Source organism: Stegodyphus dumicola, chromosome 1 (genome assembly GCF_044657685.1).
Source record: "Stegodyphus dumicola isolate Sdum_Otavi_A_Nest chromosome 1, ASM4465768v1".
NCBI classification, from domain to species: domain Eukaryota; kingdom Metazoa; phylum Arthropoda; class Arachnida; order Araneae; family Eresidae; genus Stegodyphus; species Stegodyphus dumicola.
In genome coordinates, this window is record NC_140768.1 from 49,701,103 (window position 1) to 49,722,593 (window position 21,491).

The 21,491-nt window shown below is 33.9% G+C and overlaps 1 protein-coding gene across 3 annotated transcripts in view; it reads right to left on the reverse strand.

Moving 5' to 3' along the window:
- Nucleotides 1–21,491, reverse strand: part of IntS14 (integrator complex subunit 14) — a 63,780-nt gene that overhangs the window by 34,610 nt on the left and 7,679 nt on the right. Inside the window, exons 1-3 of one of the 3 annotated variants that reach the window (XM_085814277.1) lie at nucleotides 19,063–20,302; nucleotides 9,198–9,370; nucleotides 4,042–4,212 (exon numbers count right to left, since the gene is read on the reverse strand). In XM_085814277.1, the coding sequence (XP_085670403.1) occupies nucleotides 4,042–4,212; nucleotides 9,198–9,359 (333 nt within the window). In that variant the 5' untranslated portion in view covers nucleotides 9,360–9,370; nucleotides 19,063–20,302. Of the gene's footprint in view, nucleotides 1–4,041; nucleotides 4,213–9,197; nucleotides 9,371–13,044; nucleotides 13,346–19,062; nucleotides 20,303–21,491 lie in introns of those variants that run through there. The other 2 variants (XM_085814275.1, XM_085814273.1) reach the window with 2 other exon arrangements.

Below are 21,491 nucleotides of genomic sequence, written 5' to 3' on the forward strand. Positions count from 1 at the left end.
GCATTTACGTGTTTAAAACTTAAATTTTCAGCGGGTGCGGCGTTTAGGTGCACTAAAAATAAAATATTTCCTATGATGGTCATTGTACATAGTTTGAATGGCCGTGTCATTGTACATAGACTGGTGCTGTTCCCACACAAAAGACCACTCAGTTGCTTTTTGTGAACGTTATTTTGTTTACATTCTTTCCCTTGAACGGACCTACATGCCTTAGTCACCCTAAACGGGATCTCAGAACAATAACATTCTTCCCCCTTTCAAATTAGCATTCTCATCATTTTGAATAGTCTCTCTCCTCTGCCATTCGATGAATCTTCCAGGACCGAGCCTCTCCCCACCCCTGCCTTTTCTGCAATTTTTTTCAAAGGCGGACACGACTCCACCTGCCTCGCAATAACGAACTCCGACGTATTTCCCCTTCAGCATGAATCGATTTTTCTCGGCATTCTGCCAGATACAGATCCCATCAGTTTGGGTACAAGTACTTGTTGAATAGTTTTTAAGTAAGAAGGGAGCGGAAAAATTTTGAAAATGGCACCTAAATGGCACAGAAGCTATACTGCTGGTTTTAAGCGTAATGTAATTTCACGTGCTGAACAAATTGGAAATAGAGCAGCAGCTCGAGAGTTTGAAGTGGACGAGAGATGTATTCGATGTTGGAAAACTGAAAAAGAAGAACTTAAATATGCCACAACAGAAACGAGCCAAAAGAAGTGCTACTGTAAGGTGGCCGAATCTAGAGGACGACTTTGCAAATTGGATAAAGGAGCAACGAAAAAAGGAATGGCAATTTCGACTGTAAAAATTCGCTTACAAGCAAAATTTATAGCAAAGCAAATGGACATAAAACATAAATGATTTCAAAGGAGGGCCTTGCTGGTGTAGCAGATTTATGAAAAGAAAAAATATTTCTGTGTGTACTAGAACAACAGTCGGGCAACAATTACCAATGGACTGGCAGGATAAAAAGGCATCTTTTCTAAAATATGTGACAGATATTATTGACAAAAGAAAACTTTTTCGGTCATAGATAATAAATATGGATGAAACACCGTTAGCTTTCGACTCTCCTGCAAACAGAACTGTTGATGAAACTGGTGCAAAAACTGTATCTCTGCTTACGACGGGGCATGAAAGAATGTCATTTACATGTGTGTTAGCTTGTGCCGCAAATGGTGACAAGCTAAAGCCGATGATCATTTTTAAACGGAAAACTATTCCGTAGGGAGATTTTCCTAGTGACGTAATTATTCGTGCAAACGAGAACGGCTGGATGTGAGAAACAATCATGCATGAGTGGCTACAAAAAGTTTGGCAGTGTCGTAAGGGATCTTTTTTCCAACCAAAAGGCTTATTGATAAAATAGATTCCATGCATGCTCATTTACTTGAGTCAGTGAAAACCAGATGTCAAAAATTGTCTAGGACCGTAGCAATAATTCCTGGTGGTTTGACAAAAATCTTACAACCATTAGATTTGTCAGGTAATAAATTCTTCTGAATAATAAGCTGAAGTCCGAAAGCGGTGGGAGTGCTAGATGAGTGAAGGATTGCATACGTATACCAAAAGCGGTAAAATTCGTAGAGCATCTTATGAAGAAGTTGCAAAGTGGGTGGGAAGTCCGTGAAATTCGGTAAAAACATCGTCAATAATAGCAGGGTTCAAAGAAGCTGAAATTATATCTTTAGATAAAGAAACTGTAAACCAAGAGGATGAATCTGACAATCTGAAAGACTTAGATCAGAATTTACTAAATCTTTTTAATTCAGATAGTGAAGAATCAGATTTTGATGGCTTTGAATGATGTATAGTTTGGTGTAATTCCTTTTGTAAGTAAAATTAAAAATTTCTTTTTGTAATCCAAATTTAATATTTCGTTGTTGCAACATTTTTTATAATATAGTCTGAGTATTACAAATATGGACTTCTTTAGTGGGTAAATATAAGTATATTCGTGAACGTAAATATATTTTCAACATTTCTTACCTTTAATTTATTTTTGAGTTATGGTTTCATTTCATGCATTTATCTTAACTGATATGTCATACATCAGGACATAGGTTGAGATTTTGCATCTATATACGGCCCACGACGATGTAACGCGCAATTTAATCTATTGCAGCATTTCTGTGTAATTTTAATTTTTTTTCCCACCATTTTTCTCGAGTGCGACGTTTACGCTGATGCAGCCTTTCTTCCAGAAATTACGGTAATTTAGCTTACTTTGCACGCATTGTGTTTTTTTATTTCTTTATATTCACTATAATAATTAATAAATAATAGGTAATATATTCTTACAGTACATTTAAAATCAGAAATGCAGATGCTTTCTAAAAAGCAGGACATTTTAAAAAATCGGCGGGATGCAGGACAGTCCTCTAAAAAGTGGAACTGTCCCACCAAAATCGGGACGTGTGGTCACTTTACACTAGCATCACTGATATTAATATCATAATCACATACACTTTTAACACTATTAGAACTGTTTAAATGAAAGTTATCACCATGTTCCTTTCTTTTCAAAGATCCAATTTGAAGCTAGTTTTCCATTATGTACAATGGACACCGTGTAACAAGAAAAACTGAGTAAATTTCAACACTAAATCAGCATCGGTGGTTATTGTTTGCTGATTCAAATAAAAATGCCATGCTTATCTTTCTACAATTTTTGAAACATGCTATTATTTAGAATCTATTTACAAGTTTTAAATGTTTGATATTTGTACTTCATTAAATCTCTTACCACATCTCTGTCCCACACCCTTCTTCAATCTCAGTTCAAATAATTTTTTTAGATTAATTACATAAAAGTGACATAATGCCCACCACAACTTTCTCTACAGTACTCCCCACTTGTAAAGAGAACAGAAATTTCCTATCAAGGAATAATGAACATTAATTTCACTGTAATTCGCAATAGGGTTAAAAAAAAAAAAAAAAAGGAGAGAGGAAAGACAAAAAAAAAAAAAAAAAAAATTAAAGATTATCATCTACTTTGAGTATCCAATAAATGCAGGGCATCCCATTTGAGTGAAAAAACTCCAAAGAATTTGGAAAGAGCAAATGAAAAAGCTAGTAACAGAAGATCTAATTATTATGGCTGATACAAATAATAATTTTTTTTAATAGCACAGACAAATTTGAGACAGAACATTTCTTGAAAAGCAAACAGTTAAAAGGAAATATATAATGATATATTTTAACAGTTGATGAATAAAAAGGGGCGGGGAACTAAAAATCAAAAAACAAAACAAAAAAGTTTAAATACACTTCACAAGAGCATTCCATACTTGTTAAAAACTATCTTGTAACACTCAAAGTGAAAACAAAACTGCAGTTCTACATCATTATCCAAATTTGAGAACATTAATTTTTTCTTTAATTCATCACTTCAAATTAAGGCTGAAAGAAACACCAATTCAGATACCTAAATCCTCACTACAACAAATCACCTTAATGAAGTATTTAAAATTGGGTTCCAAGATGATTCCAGCAGCTTTGACAAATTCATAGAGATGATTATTTTGAAGAAAATATAACTTATTTTTAAAAACTTTTTTAAACTTTTAACTTTAAAACAATTTCAGGAAATTATAAAAATAAATCAGTATGAGAGACAGAAAAGAAAAATTAATTATTATTCTTTTTAATATTTTAATGCTCAAAGAGAATTTTGTTTAAATATCCTTCGGAAAAAACTGCTCAATCTATCATAATTTATTATTCTTTGGTAAAGCTCTCCCTGGATAATTTTTCTGTATAAATTATATGTTAATAATTATATACTTAAATATTTAAACTCTTATATATACATTTAAATTCTCAGCAGTTACAGTTTCAATAAACACTGTAATTTTTCAGCAAATTGAATTGTTACTCCAAAATTATACCTAAGACAAATCTGAAAATTTAAAAATAAATGCATCAAAAAACAACTACAATTAATAAGCAACACTCACTTTAGAATAATTTTGTAAGCAAGACTCAATTAGTAATACTAATTTTAGAACAGAGCTTTTACCAACTCAGTATTCTATTTACCTGACATGGTACTCCTGCACCCCATTCTTCCATTATTAGACTTTGAACACCTTCTAATGCCTTTTTAATCCGGGCCCTGTCATAATATTCCAGCTGAATGAGAGTTCCTTTTATATTATCAAAATCTCTAGTAAATGGTACAATAGTCTCTCGATATGAGCTAAATGTCATCTGTTAAAAAGACAATCATTACTAATTGATTATAAATATTAATTTAAATCATCGTAGTCAAAAAGACTGATAAATTAACAACAACCATCATTATTAACTAATCAAAATATGAAGAACACTAGTCAAAACATTTAATAAAAAGGATACATATGCACAAAATGATTTTTACTTTACAAGAGTCTGGAATATTAATCTTACAAGTGGTTTTAATTTTGTGATGTTTATTTTTAATGATCTGAGACATCTATATAGTTTAGGTTTAAAAGGTCAAAACCTTGGAAATTTGACATATGAAGTGGTTTATGTTAAGTTATGCATGTGTTGGTCTACCTGAGGAAAATTTGGTACTTTTCCGCTTCGCCGGTGCAAATCTCGCCAAGTAGACTTTATTGGCGAAAACACACAGCATACACATAAAGTGTTGACAAATGTTAGTTCTAAGAATTTTTTATTTTGAAGGTATAAATATTTTAATGTAGTTTAAAAATTTGTAAAAAACCAATAAATTGGTAAAAAGACATTAATTTAAGAATTTACTATGCTATCATCATATAACATCCTGATTCGCCAGTTCATATCACGTAACCCCAACTATCATCTCACGTAAACTACGCTACAAAAATCTAATTCTCTCAGTAATTACCTACATTAATTTCAAGTTAAATCTTGATTGGAATGCAATGTATTTCAATTTGTACGAATAGCTTATTAAAAAATTATGTAAAACCGTAATGCTTTACTTCGCTAGTGCATTCTCATTAGAATTTATGAATTTAACCCTTGACTTTGCTTTTTCTATATTTTTGCCATCGGGTAAGCGGCGTGATTGCATCCTAATTGACTTAATTACTGCGAATGGCCTTAGGGCATAAAATTGAATTATCTGGTAAAAATTCTATGAAATTGTACACCAGTATTGAAAGAAACAATCAACCTGATAAGAAATGGCTGCAATTTGTTTTGCAAATGTAAAAGTTAAAATAAAAGGTTACCATCGAGAATATTTCGTTTGGCATTGGTTGTACCATTTCTGGCAACTTTATCACTTGTACCGGCAAAACAGAAAAGTACCGAAAATCTTTAAAAAACAAACTTTTATACCATAACTCACATTTTTAAAAAATAAAAATAAAACCTTAAGTATTTCTTACTGGTGGTAAAATACAGTTTTAAAAAAAAAAATTGCTTTAAAAGAAGACAAGAGTAAAGTAGTCCACGGAACATTCTAATTTATAAAAATAAGCCCCTACTTCAAAAATGTTTTTATAAACATTACAGCAACCTATACTTATTTCACCTTTGAATAGTTATGCAATGATGTCATAATCAATAGGCAGAAAATATGATCATCAAACAATTAATTTTCCCTTTATTCTTTTAACTTTCTTTTAATATTAAAGAACCCATTTGGATTATACAATTTGGCAATGACCAAATGATGAATAAAACTAATAGTAGCCTTTCTGGGCTAATGACCTTTGGGCTAAAAAAAAAAAAAAAAAAAAAAAAAAAAAAAAAAAAGTGTGATAAGCATAAAAGAATATTTTTTTGGAAAAAAAAAGAATTAAAATTTTATTAAAATTTTGGAATAAAAATAAAAGGACTACATAGAAAAATGACAAAATGAAAAAACTGTATTTTACTACTATATGGACACCAAAATGGTGCAGAAATGAAAGAATATGTTATGAATTAAAGGTTTAGTGGATGCTAGTTCTACTAACCACTTTAATTTAGCAAAATCTTATATTGGTGCCCAAAAAGGTTTTTGAACCATGTCACTGGAAAATGGAAAATTTGTTTTGCTTCAAGTCCCATTAGCACCACTTAACCCAATGCAGAGTTTTGGATTGATAGTCGAGAACATGTGGGCCGTTATGAAACCTGTTGCGACTTTTGATGGAAAATATTCTGTTAAGTCATTCCTGGAACAACTAGACTTGTATTTTACATTACATCCCGTTCTAGAATTACAAAACGATTACTACTGCTATGATAAACTTAAAGGGCCAAGCACTAAGCTAGTACACGGGCATAGGCAAGTTCATGTTATCCTAAGTATCATAGATAAATCCTGGAATGGAAGTTATTGTTCACACAGTGGCAATGGGGGCCTGTTATATCTATCCTATTAAATAATATATAACTACAAAACAATCACCTTAGTAATATTACAACACTTGCTAAATTCTGAAAGGTTATAAAAGCACTTTTTTTTTAAGAAATCAACACACTTGTGATGAAAAACTTTTAATATAAGCATATACAATACTGATTAAGTGTAATTTTTTGTTAGAATTCAATGGGAAAGAAAAAATATATTTAGCATATTTAAATAAAACACCAATAGCAAAAATACTAATGAAAAATCAGCACAATACTAGATTTTTTGTTTTAAGATTCAATTTGCAAGTCAACTGAAGAAACATCTCTGCTCAATTTTTTTTATTTTTATTCCAAAATTTTAATAAAATTTTAATTCTTTTTTTTTTCCAAAAAAATATTCTTTTACGCTTATCACACTTTCTTTCTTTCTTTTTTTTTTTTTTTTTAAGCCCAAAAGGCATTAGCCCAGAAAGGCTATTAGTTTTATTTTGGCATTTTGCATTGGTTCACTATAAATGTCGGTTCACTTTTCAAATTATTGCCACCAAATATTAGAGTCCTGTGTACATATATTTAAAGAAATTAAATAATGAAGAATCTGCATAAATGTATGTATGTTTCTAGCATTGTGATAAGACAATAAAACCTAGAGCCATCAAATTTTGAATAACATAATCTTCCACCGAATATGGGCATCTGGAAGCTCTAATTTGGAATTTGTTTTACTAGCGATTTCATATTTTGTTCAATGAATTTTTGATTAACAAACTCAACTATTTCAAAGCGAGCAATGGCAATACTGTATGGGGGGGGATTATCTCCAGTGCATGAGACTGCATATCAGAAATTCTAAAGATATGCTCATTTTAAATTTATTTTGCGATATTGCTGTTGAACTGAATTTTATGGTTTAAGTGATGTTTAATAACTAAAGGTAACCCACAAGCCTCTTTAAGCGTAAAATCTGAAAGCTTTCAGACTTTTTTTACCTTTGAGTACTTGATTATATGCACCACGTGCAAATCTGGCATATCATAACATATTCAGGAGGTTACTGGAAACATGCTTTGCCTTTCTGAAAGGCAATCTGATTGGCTCTATGCCAGCTGTCAGAATGACACTCACCTGACCCACAATTCACCAAGAAAGTGATAGCTTTTAATGCTGGTGTGAAAATTGCTTTTTTGAGGATCACCATATGAAATTCCTAGATGGCATATTTTCATTGTTAAAAAAGCTCTCCTCAAAGTGTAACTATTTTTTTCTAAGCAACTTCACCTTTCACAGCATACCACATAAACAATGATATAATAAATACTACTTTATTATATAAAGAGTCACAATCATAGCAACATAACTGTGTTATAACAATATTTAATAGTATAATGCATAAGCATAATAACTAATACTATGCATAATAATTCTAAGCCATACTGCCCAGACAGCATAGTGGTTAGCAAACCTGACTGCAATACCAAAGGGCTTGGGTTCAAATCCTGGAAAAGGCATGGATGTAAAATTGTTTGTCCCTTCATAGGAGATAATGATGGTTGTCTATTACGTGCCTTCACAATAAAATAGCCACCATTTTTGGTCTCAGTAGTGGTCAATGCCATTATAGGCAAGTGCCCGCCGTTGGAGTGGGGAAATAATTCCAAGCCTAATAATACAGATCTCTGCACTTTCCAAATATTTATTATGACAGACAGTTTTGGTTATGCCTTCCATAATAAGTAATCATAAATGTATTTTCATCAGTAATCATATAACATAACAATGTCTTCTATTATTGGGACCGGATTCAGAAATGCATGTAGGTATGGATGTACGTGTTCATGTATGCATGTACACATAACACATGTGTGTGTGTACATGTATGCATGTACACATAATACATGTACACACACACATGTATGCATACATGTACATACACACACATACATTTCTGAATCCAGTTCTGAAATAAATACCCTATATAAATATAGATTTAGGTACTATCACATTGGATAAAAGGATTAGATTATCACCAGGATAAAAATTAGTGGGCAAAGCACTATGTCACCAAAGTAAGTAAGTCAGAATTTTATGAAAGTGTATTAGTTTGTAACTCACTACAGTTGCCTGCGCATTACACCAGCGTGAAATGTCACCGTTTATCTCGGTGGTGGTAATGTATGCAATTTTGAAATTGAAGCGTGATGTTTGTGGTTTCTGCTTGTGATTCATGTAAGGAGTTTCTTTTCTTTCTTTCCTCTTTTTTTTTTTTTTTTTTGTTGTTGTTGTTTGTTTTGTTTGGTAATGAATCTTAATAAAACTGTGGAGTTTGCTTGCTAATGAATAAGAAAGTGTTGTAATGTACATTCCATGAAGTTAATTTTTGCAATTCTCAGATATTATTTAACAGGTATTCACAGACAGCAGTGCCAATCTGCTCTGGCATGCCGAGAATTCAGCAATTCCCCGATTCTTTTTTAAATTAAAACCGATTGCTGTGTAGATAAACAGAACACTTAAAAAAAAAAAAAAAAAAAAAAAAAAAAAAAATAGAAACACATATTTTATTGTGGATGCTTACTGTGTTCTACATTCAGTTAACTTGCCACTGTTTTATGTAATTTTGAATGCTTCATTACAGATGTCTGCTTATGTAATTAGCAGTGTTTCATTATAGATGTTTCTTCTGCTTTTAATTTCATTAATTTGTTGTCATTTTATGGCTACTGTTTTTTATGCTTTAGGGTGGTGAAAAGTTAATTGCCAACAACTAGAAACTTTACTGGAGGGTTGGGCAGACAATGCAAGAGTACATAAATCTGTGACAATTAGTTTTAAAATATTTATTCAATAAAGAAATTTAAAATATATATACATGTACTTACAAATGCAACAAACTCCAGTTTACAGTTGATGTTCATATAATCTAATAAGGATGTTAGACCATGAACTGCAAGATTACGGAACTGATATGGTTCAGAAACATCTGCCATTTGTACTGGCCTGCACATGGACAGGGATGTGTCTAATATAATAACAGTAGGCATTTTGAGCAATCCTAGAAGAAAAAGTTTTCACATTAACCCTCTAAACTGTCAAATTGTATATACACATTAAAAATATTAGTTTTGCTATTTTTAAGTATGTAGACATACATCTTGAATGTGTCTAGACAATTAAAGTAACATATATTAAAAGAAAAAGATTCAGAGTACTAATTGAGAGTGTCGTCTTGGAATTATGTTCATGAAAATACCTCTTGTTTGCAGATATTATTTCTACCGCAAAAAGAAAAGTGGAAGATGTGGTAAAATATATAGAATAGCTCAGACATAAAGTCAAACTTCTTGTGTGATAACCTCTTTAAGATCACCACCTCTGAAAATGACCAATCTTTCTAAAAAATAAATAAAATAATGGTATTGAACACCATTTATTTAAAACGACTATCTTCACAGAAAACCAAATCATTTGAAAATGTGGATCATCGTCTTAGGATATTTTCATCATCCTCACAGTAAAATTTTAAAAAATATACAAAAACAGTTCATGTCAGATATAACAAGATTAAAAAAAAAAAGATAAAATTTGCATGTATAATAAAAAGCGTTTATTAAATTAATAAGGAAATGGGTGCAAATTACTTGAATACAAATATGTGCCTGTAAATTATATAACATGTGAACACATTGTAAATTTAAGTTCTGATTTTTGTATTCGAGCTTACTTGGAAGTAGGTTTTGTCATTATCAATAGAAAAGGGGGAAAAAATCAACTCGTTTTGAAATAGGAAACGCTACAAAGACACTTGCTATGATATCTATAATAAGGAGCATTGTTAGCCGACTGATTTCCAACTATATGCAATATATGATAATTTATCCCACATAATGCTATAAATAGCAGTGTTGCATACCCTGCATTATCTTCAAATTTTTTAACATTAAAACAATTTTTAAAAACTATCGCTGGCCAAGCGATAAGATCACTGAAAACAGTAGCCGAGTTTAAAATCTGGCAAATGGGGTATTCACAAGAAAGGTTTTCTGATTTTTCCCATGCATAATGTGGACATGAGCCTGTTTCCTTTAGAAAGTCTGGCATGGAAAAAATTTATGCATGTATAGCCAAAGAATGTCTATGTAAAGAAGGAAAGGCTCCATAGACATAATGTAAACCAGTTTGTCTTCTATTCCGCTAGAAAGAAGAGGGAAAATTCGGCAAGGAATTTGGCGACGGAACCTGTTGGCGATAATTTTCCCCTTTGTGATGTACCTGACCTGGCCAAGATTTTACTCCTCTGTGGTGTGTACAAGAAATTGAGAAACACGGGTTAAGAAAATTAGGTGAAGTTTCCCTTTCACTGGCTGTTGAACTTGCATTATCCATATTGCAGTTTGATGTCTGCTTTTATATCTGTCAATATGGAGGGGAAAAAATGGAGTCACACAGCTTTAAACTCTTGATAAACGTGACCATCTCACCTGTTCGAACTTCGACATCAGCTTTGAGCTTTGGCGCATTTCGGCGACAGGTATTTCACACATGCGCAGCTGTCTCTCTTTTTGTTCGAAGGGAGCTACTCCTGCTGCTGCAAAGTTTACCTTCTTAACAATACATATTCTTAGGTATAGCTGATAACACATCAAAAAACCATCAGGATCTCTTGTAGTTTTTAGTGTATAATACTTCAAATTTCTTTTGTTCAATATTTTGTATTTAGATAGCTAATGTTAGAAGAATTATAATTCAAATTTTTTTATTTTCCTGTGCAATGCAGGACGATTATTTACACGATATTTTTAAGAGGAAGCTACGCCGGAAAAGTAAAAATGCAGGAGCAGATGCATTTAACATTTAATAAATAGATATCTCATAATTTATATTTAATTTGAATAATGTGATGTTTGTTCTTTCTGAAATTGAGGCTTTATTGCAGAAGGAATCATTTCTTCAAAGAAGTAAAGTGAAACAAATTTGTTAGAGAATGAGATCTTGTTGTGTTCAATATATGTAGATCAAAAATGCCGAATTTTGTTGGATGACAAACAAATTAAAAAGGCAAAGAAAGCCATTTATAAACTTTCATTAAGAATGAAATTATTGTGAGAACACCTGGAGTGTTCAAATCAGAACAGTCAAACTGCAGATATTGCAACTGAATCTCTTTCATCTTCCATTGATGAATTAGAATTTGAAAAATATTTGGATAACATTGAAAATGCTAAGGCAAAGCGAATGAAAATAAACAACCAAGAGCCTTTAGATATAAAAATGAAAAAATACAGTACTTTTCCGTTTCGCCGGCGCGAATCTCACCAAGCAGACTTTGTTGGCGACAACATAGTATACACATAAAAAATGTTAACAAATGTTAGTTCTAAGAATTTTTTATTTTGAAGGCATAAACATTTTAATATGGTTTAAAATTTTGTAAAAAGCCAACAAATAAAAACAATAAACTTGTAAAAAGACAATTTAAGAATTTACTATGCTTTCATGGTTCAACATCGACCCTGATTCGCCAGTTCGTATCACGTGACCCCAAGTGATCTCATCTCACATAAATTACACTACAAAAATATAATTCTCTCAGTAATTATCTACATTAATTTTAAGTTGTAACTTAATTTGGAATACAAGTTTAAATGCAAGAATTATTCAATTCGTACGAATAGCTTACTCAGAAATTATGTTAAATCGCAGTGCTTTATTTTGCTAGTGCATTCTCATTGATGAATTTAACCCTTGATTTTGCCTTTTCTATATTTTCGCCTTCGGACGAATGGTGTGATTGCATTATAATTGACTTAATTATCGTGAATGGTCTTAGGGCATAAAATTTAATTATCTTTATATATAATATTCTATGTAATTGTACGAAAGAATCAATCTGGTAAGAAATGGCTGCGACTTGTTTCAAAAATAAGGCTTAAAAGGTTACTAGCAAATATATTCCGTTTGGCATCAGTTATACCATTATTGGCGACTTTATCATTTGCGCCGGCAAAACAGAAAAATACCAAAAATACAAAGAAGATTTATACATGGCCTTTGTAGAAATAGATAAATATGATTGCTCTTGCAAGACACTTCTTTTAGAACTTACAAAAATCTATCCTGAAAAGTTAAAGGAAGTAGCCGTAACAGTAACAGCTCTTGGTTGATCTTTACATTATGGTAACTTGGCGATTTTTTGGTGAAAATTTGGCAACCAACTCTCCTACAGCAACCCTCTATTTTTTTTTCCCCGCCGCCATTTTGTCTTCACGAAGTAAAGACATGTTTCTTTTCTTTTTATCTACTGAACACTTCTTCCAACAATCTACTAGCCGAATTACACTTATGCTCGAAATTTTATCAAACAAAACTGCTTAATCATGACAAATATTCACTGCAAAATTGGGAAAAAGTGCACAATACCATACTCCTTACGCATTTTTCAAAATAACACATACACATAAACCATGTACACGCCGACTTATTTTTACTTAAAAAAACATCCCAGAATTGCACAAAAATGGCATTGCGCACACTCTTCACTATATCCATGTACACTGCTTTTTTCTCATAAATTAGAAAAATTTCACGAAAATACATGACAATTTTCTCAATCTTTAAACCCGCTAAAAAGAACATATATGAAATTACCTGATCGCGAAAAAGTATTTACCCTTTCCAAATATGAACATTTCCACATATAAAATAAATAAAATATCCAAACACTTTTACCTCTAAATCATCTATTACATTATACATGTGGCGTTCCGACAGATACTTCAACTTCTATTCATGAGATGGCGCCACGTGTAAAATCCAGTTCTTAATCGGAGCAGCAAAGCGACATCTTTACTCACTCAGACTTCTCGTCACACAACTGTACGCGAAGGTAGCATGAACTGTGTTCCGAGCTCTGTGTTGATCTCTGCAATGTAATTTAAATTGTAATTTAGTATTTAATATATTTTTTTGTTATAGGAGATTGTCTACTCTTATTTTCTTTAATTATATCATGCATTAAGCACACACGACCACCAAAAGTGGTGACCTTTTGACTGAGCACGCTACTGAGAATGGATTTTCAACGACCCTCAGCCACGTGCATCCAAGGCATTCTGAAGAACTGACTAAAAATAACAACGAATATGGACATTAAACGTATGCTACAACGTACACCTTCAATTATTTCTAGAAGTATTAATATATATTGCTTGTGTTTTTTTTTTCAAAGTCGTGCATATCATCGCAAGGAGCTTCAGCAAATCATCAATGTGATCTGTTCCGTTCCGCTGACTTCGCCGTCGTGCAATAATTCTTTGATCATTCAACTTTTGTGACAAATGTAATACAATAGTGATTTTCGCTAAATGTGCTACATCAGTAATTTTTCTGCAACGTGCTACGGCAAAATTCTTCCCTCAGTGTTCGAAAGTAGTGAATTTCTTTCCCACGTGCTACAGGAGTGATTTAGTGCCTTAGCAGTGTAAAGTGGTGATTTTGTGTGTGTGCAATACAAAATTAACGCATCATTTTTTCTCAAATAGGGGTTTCTTTTCAAATGCATTTCGGTAAAATATTATTTGTGTGTGTAATTGCTGACCCTGTATTATTTGTGTGTGTATCATTACGTAAATTTTTTCTGCATGGTTAAAATATTTATTGTTATCAGGGCAAAATATCAATAGTGTATCATCTTGCTACAATATTTGTGCTGTTAAGTGTTTATTAATTAAAGTGAAAATTATCTATCAGTATGCCCGACGATATTCCACCAGAGCCACAAATCACACGTGTTGCGGTGAAGCCACCGCCTTTCTGGAAAAATAATCCTTCATTGTGGTTCGCTCAGATCGAAGCACAATTTTCTATCGCTCGCTTTAGTGAGGATTCTACAAAATTCAACCACGTAGTTGCAGCAATTGAGTCTGATATTCTGAATTCAGTGCATGACTTTATTCTCAAACCACCTGATTGTGATAAATACTCCAAACTGAAACAGCGGCTCATTGAAATCTATTCAGAAAGTGAATCTTCAAAAATACGTACTTTACTACAAGGACTTGAACTTGGAGATCAGCGACCTTCATACTTGCTGTCACGAATGCGTGACCTGGCAGGAAGCCATTTTAGTGACGACTTGTTGAAGTCACTATGGCTTTCGCGTCTCCCTAATAACATACAAATAATTCTCGCTGCTTCCAATGAAGATCTAACCCGTTTAGCAGCAATGGCTGACAAAATTAATGAACTTGTTACTCCAGCTTATGTCAGTGCTGCTAATGCTGCACCTTCCAGTTCATCCCTCGAACAAAAAGTGGCTGAATTGACCAAAAAAGTATCTGAACTCTCTACAAGTCTTCATGCTTCACAATCAATCAAATCAGGGCCCACGTAATAAATTTCGTGCCCGAAGCAGGAGTCAATCTCGTCGTAATACTCGAACGCAGTACAAAGAACCCACAAGTGGCATATGTTTTTATCATATGAATTTCGGCTCTCAAGCTCGCAAGTGTGCCCCTCCATGCACTATTGTACAAGCGGGAAACTAAATGGGTGGTCTTCTGCTGGCCAACAGAATGTCCGCCACATCGACAGAATAGTACTGGCTGATCGTTCAACTCAGTTATGTTTTCTAGTAGATACTGGAGCTGACATATCAGTGCTCCCGAGAACTAAAACAAATGCTCACCAACTTAATAAACTTGTACTGTACGCAGCCAATGGTACCCAAATTGCAACCTACGGCACCAAACTATTGACACTTGATTTAAACTTGCGCCGGACCTTCAACTGGCCTTTTATTATTGCTGATGTAACTCAAGCAATTATTGGTGTCGACTTCTTGACACATTTCCACCTTCTAGTGGATGTCAAGAATAATTGCTTAATTGATGCTACAACTCAGCTGACATCACAGGGCCAAGCTTCTCACATATCAAACGTACCAACCAACATAAGTGTTTTATCGGGCAGCACACGGTTTCATCGGTTATTAGCAGAATTCCCTGACATTTTAAACCCATCCAAATCAGGGCAGCATACTCATCAGCCAGAAGTGTATCATCACATTGAAACACATGGCCCACCTGTATTTTCCAAGCCTCGTCGTCTTTCTCCAGAAATGCTAAAAGCTGCTCGCAAAGAATTTGAATTCATGCTAGCACAGGGAACCATTTGCCCATCTAAAAGTCCATGGGCCAGTCCACTTCACATGGTTAAAAAGTCTAATGGTGACTGGCGGCCGTGTGGAGATTATCGTCGACTTAATGCCGTCACAGTCCCTGACAGATATCCAGTCCCACATATCCAAGACTGTACCCATCTTTTTCATGGAACAAACATATTTTCTACCCTCGATCTTGCCAGAGCATATCATCAGATCCCAGTGCATGCTGAAGATGTGCCCAAGACCGCAGTGACTACACCATTTGGTCTCTTTGAGTACTTATATATGCCATTTGGCCTTCGCAATGCTGGTCAAACATTTCAGCGTTTCATACACCAAGTACTGTCTGGCCTCGATTTCTGCATCCCATATTTTGATGATATCTTGGTTGCATCTACAGATGCGGAAGAACATTTTCAACATCTGCGTCAGATTTTCACTCGCCTTAAAGATCATGGATTAAAACTAAATCCATCCAAATGTGTACTTGGTCAACCCTCAGTTTCCTTTCTTGGATGTCTTATCACCCAGAACGGAGTCAAACCTTTACCAGAAAGAGTCAAAGCAATTAACGACCTACCTCAGCCCAAAACCATCTCTGAACTGAAGCGTTTTCTAGCAATGTTAAATTTCTACCGACGCTTTCTGCCAAATGCCGCAAAAACACAAGCCTGCCTACATGAGTTTCTGAAGAATAGCAAAAAAAAAAACGATCAACGAGCTGTCCCTTGGACTGAATCTGCATCTGCGAAATTCGTGCAATGCAAACACGATCTGGCAAATGCAGCCACACTTTCTTATCACTCACCTAGTGATCAGCTCTCTATAATGGTAGATGCATCTGACACGGCCATAGGAGCAGTGCTTCAAGCCCATACCACTAAAGGACTTTCCCCAATGGCATTCTTTTCCAGAAAACTCACTACTGCAGAAAGGAAATACAGCACATATGACAGAGAGCTACTTGCTGTGTACTGTGCTGTTAAATACTTCCGGCACAACTTGGAAGGACACGACTTCATCATTTTCACCGATCATCGACCATTAACCTTCGCTTTTAGAAAAAACTCTGACTCATGTTCTCCTCGTCAGCTTCGACATCTGGATTTCATCGCCCAGTTTAGTACAGATATCAGATATGTCTCTGGTACTGATAATTGTGTTGCTGATGCCTTGTCTCGGGTAAACAATATCAACCTCACTACCCCAGATTTCTCTGAAATTGCAAAAGCTCAATTGCATGATGAGGAACTCAAGAACCTAATCTCAAATCCACAAACCTCCCTTCAGTTACAACCACTGCACATTGACCCAACGCTTAAAATTTATTGTGACATAGAGAACAATAGAATACGTCCCTATATTCCTGTCAATTTTAGACGTGAAGTGTTTAATGCCTTGCACAATTTGGCACATCCTGGAATCCGTGCCACCAAAAAGCTGATCGCAGACAGATTTGTCTGGCCAGCGATGAATCAAGACATCACAGAATGGACTCGTTCATGTATTAGATGTCAACGGTGTAAAGTATCCCGTCACACTCACAGTCCCATTCAACAATTTAACCTTCCAGCAAGACGCTTTGATCATGTACACTTAGACTTGGTTGGCCCATTGCCTCCTTCAAATGGTTACACTTATCTCCTCACTTGTATTGATCAGTACAGAAGATGGCCTGAAGCCATTCCTATTGAAAATATATCCGCTGAAACTGTAGCTCGAGCATTCATCTCCCAGTGGCTTTCAAGATTTGGCATGCCTACCACCATCACTACTGACCAAGGCCGACAATTTCAATGTCACTTGTTCGCATCCCTCACCTCTCTTCTTGGCATTCGCCATATTCGCACAACACCATACCATCCATCTGGAAATGGGATGGTGGAACGCTTTCACCGATCTCTCAAACAAGGTCTGAAGTGCCACAGTAGCACACACTGGACAGAAGCCTTACCCCTAGTCTTGCTTGGTCTTCGCACAGCATTCAAAGAAGACATTGGTAGCACTTGTGCTGAAATGTTATATGGTGCAACCCTCCGTCTGCCAGGTGAATTCTTTCACCCAGAATCTACTCCAGTTATCGACCCTCCAACATTCCTTCAACGTTTACGTGAGACCATGAGCAATATCTCGCCAACCCCAGCATCTTCGCATAACCAGCCAAGCTATTTTGTACATCCTGCGCTTGAGACATCTTCGCACGTATTCGTGCGCAACGATGAAATTAAGCCAACTTTAACACCTTCATATGATGGTCCATTCAAAGTTGTCAAACGAACACCGAAACGTTTCACCATCATCTGCAATGGCAAACAATCAGTGATTGGAATCGATCGTCTCAAACCAGCATTTCTAATGCAAGATCCAACAACTTCCTCATCAACATCACTCCCGGAAGAAAGCTTACATCCTGTAAAAGAGCAACCTAAAACTACCAGATCTGGAAGAAAGGTTAAATTTAACCCAAAGTACTTATAACGTACCGATGGTACTTGGGGGGGAGTACTGTGGCGTTCCGACAGATACTTCAACTTCTATTCATGAGATGGCGCCACGTGTAAAATCCAGTTCTTAATCGGAGCAGCAAAGCGACATCTTTACTCACTCAGACTTCTCGTCACACAACTGTACGCGAAGGTAGCATGAACTGTGTTCCGAGCTCTGTGTTGATCTCTGCAATGTAATTTAAATTGTAATTTAGTATTTAATATATTTTTTTGTTATAGGAGATTGTCTACTCTTATTTTCTTTAATTATATCATGCATTAAGCACGCACGACCACCAAATACACGTCACCAACAAATTCATACCGCAAGCATTACAAATACTTAGTATCAAATATTTAAATTATTTCCATGCACGTTTACTTCAACTTAAACGTATACCAAATTCCTACAAACATAAAATTCACAAAATAACTATCATTTAATTAAAATATCAGTAAACCATGTACACGTCGACTTATTTTTACTTAAAAAAAATCCCAGAATTGCACAAAAATGGCATTGCGCACACTCTTCACTATATCCATGTACACTGCTTTTTTCTCATAAATTAGAAAAATTTCACGAAAATACATGACAATTTTCTGAATCTTTAAACCCGGTAAAAAGAACGTATGTGAAATTACCTGATCGCGAAAAAGTATTTACCCTTTCCAAATATGAACATTTCCACATATAAAATAAATAAAATATCCAAAAACTTTTACCTCTAAATCATCTATTATATTATAAACGTCACCAATGAATTCATACCGCAACCATTACAAATACTTAGTGTCAGATATTTAAATTATTTCCATGCACGTTTACTTCAACTAAAACGTATACCAAATTCCTACAAACATAAAATTCACAAAATAACTATCATTTCATTAAAATATAATTAAATTCAAAAACACTACTTAAAATATAAATGAGCACATACATTAAATTAATAAAAATTACCTTACAATCCTAATTACTTTAAACTAAATCATTGCTAATAACAATTTTCCCAATAATACCAAATTCCTTTCCACCTTACATTTAGAACAATGCATAAAAATAATATCCTCAAATAATTAAAAATACTAACTTACCTAATCTTCTTCAGAATCTTGATTACGTGTCCGATAAAATTTTCTTCTTTCTGTTTCAGGATCTTTAAAATCATACTTATGTTTCACAGCAAGGTACCAGGTAAAATAAATAACTTAATAAAACATCTTTATTTCTATCTCGCACAACCTTAAACCAACATTTATTACTACCCTTTTCAATACCACTAAATACCCATTTCGAATTCACTTTAGTTACGGCCATGGGATCCAAAAATTAACCAACACTGTTTCACACAACACAGAATAAAGCCAAATACAAAATTTCCAGGTTTTTTCCCGATTTCCCCCCTTTTCCGATTAAAGAACCGTAATTCCTCCATTAATATCACATGACATATCCCATGATCTCTCATTTCCCTCACACAAAATAATGCGGAATCGGAACTGAGTACTGCTCACATTATTACCAAAGTCCCAGGTAGTAACCTTTATCGCCTCCAAAATGTCACCAAACTACCAGTTACCTTATTGTAAAGATCAACCCAGCTCTTCTTCCAACTCAAGTCAGTGTGGAAAGAATCTTCTCAAGTCTGAAGTTTATCAAATCGGATCTATGGTCCTCTAACAAAGAAGATATTGCCGAAATTTTACTGTTTCTTAGAAATTACTTATGCCAGTTTTTCTATTTCATAATAAATGCTAATTAATATAAAAAGATTGCTATGCATCAATTTTTATCTGTAGCATGTACTACTACTTTTACATTAAAAAAAATAAGACGCACCCATGTTTATATGTTTACATATACATGAAGGAGTTGGAGTCGAAGTCATTAAAATTCCAGGAGCTCCGGCCTCTACCAGCTCCACAGCCCTGCTCCCAGCTGATGCGAAATCTCGCCAAATCTGGCAACCTCCCATTTTTTAAACTAAAATTAGCATTCAATTACTGAACTCAATTACATGGTTTTGAAACCATAGGCACTCTGTAACTTATAATCATTAGCAATAATAATCTCACAGCTTTCTTACAAAGTTAAAAACACAAACAAAGCAGGAAATAATTTCGATATTCTGATTGTGTCCTTGCAGGGATATAGTTAAAACATCTTATGTCATTATATTCATATTACATTCATAATTAGAAATAATTCTTTGCTGTATAGAAGAAAAATAAAATATCATGCATAAAACTTGGCGCAGCTCGCAAAAAGGCCATAGGGCGACGTAAAGTCTGCCAGGAGGGTAGGGCTGCGTCCCTCATATCATATCATGCGCAAAACCGTCCTTAAAAACATAAAGATAAATAAATTACTCATTTCATTCTTTTTATAAATGTCATTTTCTAAAATGTTATTTATTGCATAAATAAAAATATGAGTTCTACATCAAACTTAAATGCTCAGAAGAAAATACTCTTGATTTTTTTTTTTTTTTACTGTATTATTTTTTTTGGGAGGGGGAGTCAGTTATACAAAAAATACTTTTTGGAATGACACAATAGATAATAAATACATAATTTTTGCTGGTACTCTTCTGTTAAAAGGACTGGATTTATAAATGTATTTATAAGCGCAAATGTGTATACACACACACATAACTGTGTACACATCCACACAATAAACACAAAATGTGCAAAGTATACAACAGAAGTCTATACATGCATACATGAACACATACATTTCTGAATCTGGTCCTAGTAACAGAAGAGTAGTTTTTTGCTTTACACATATCACATATCTTAGTTATCATAAAACAAAACTGCAATCAAATAATGATATAGTAACACTAAACAGAAGGAATAGAAGAATCTGGGAAGAAGAATAAAAATCCATTGATAACAAAATACTTTAAAAAAAAAAAAACATTCCTACGGAAATATAAAGCTGAACTGCTACAGTATAATCAAAGTTTTCATACGTGATGAAGTATGAGCATACACACGCACACACATATATATATATAAAGTGCAGTTTTGATATTAAATGCATACTACTATGGAAATTAAAAATTGGAATTTTTAATTAATTAAACTGAAAGTGGTGGTTGTATGGAGAAATTCCAGTTTTGGGACCTTTCAATGGAATCAACAATGATTATCTTGTTCAAATTACCACTTCCAGTTTTATTAATTACAAATTCTAATTTTCAATTCCACAATAGTACACATTTGATATCTAAATTTCACTTCACATTTCCTAAAAGATAATTTTTCATTCATATATTCTCTATTAAATTATCTATATAATTCAACTGAGTTATCGAGAAAATTAAGCAAATTATCTCCCAGGAAATTCGAAGTATATAAATATGGAGACTGAGAAAATTTCTTCATTTTGTTAATTCGGAACAGTGTGAGTACAGGACCCCATTGGCGATTTTTTGGCTTGGCAAAAATGTTGCCAAGCCATGGAAAAGCCGTTAAAATTGAAAACACAAGTTTGAAAGCCCGTTTTAACCAGAAAAAAT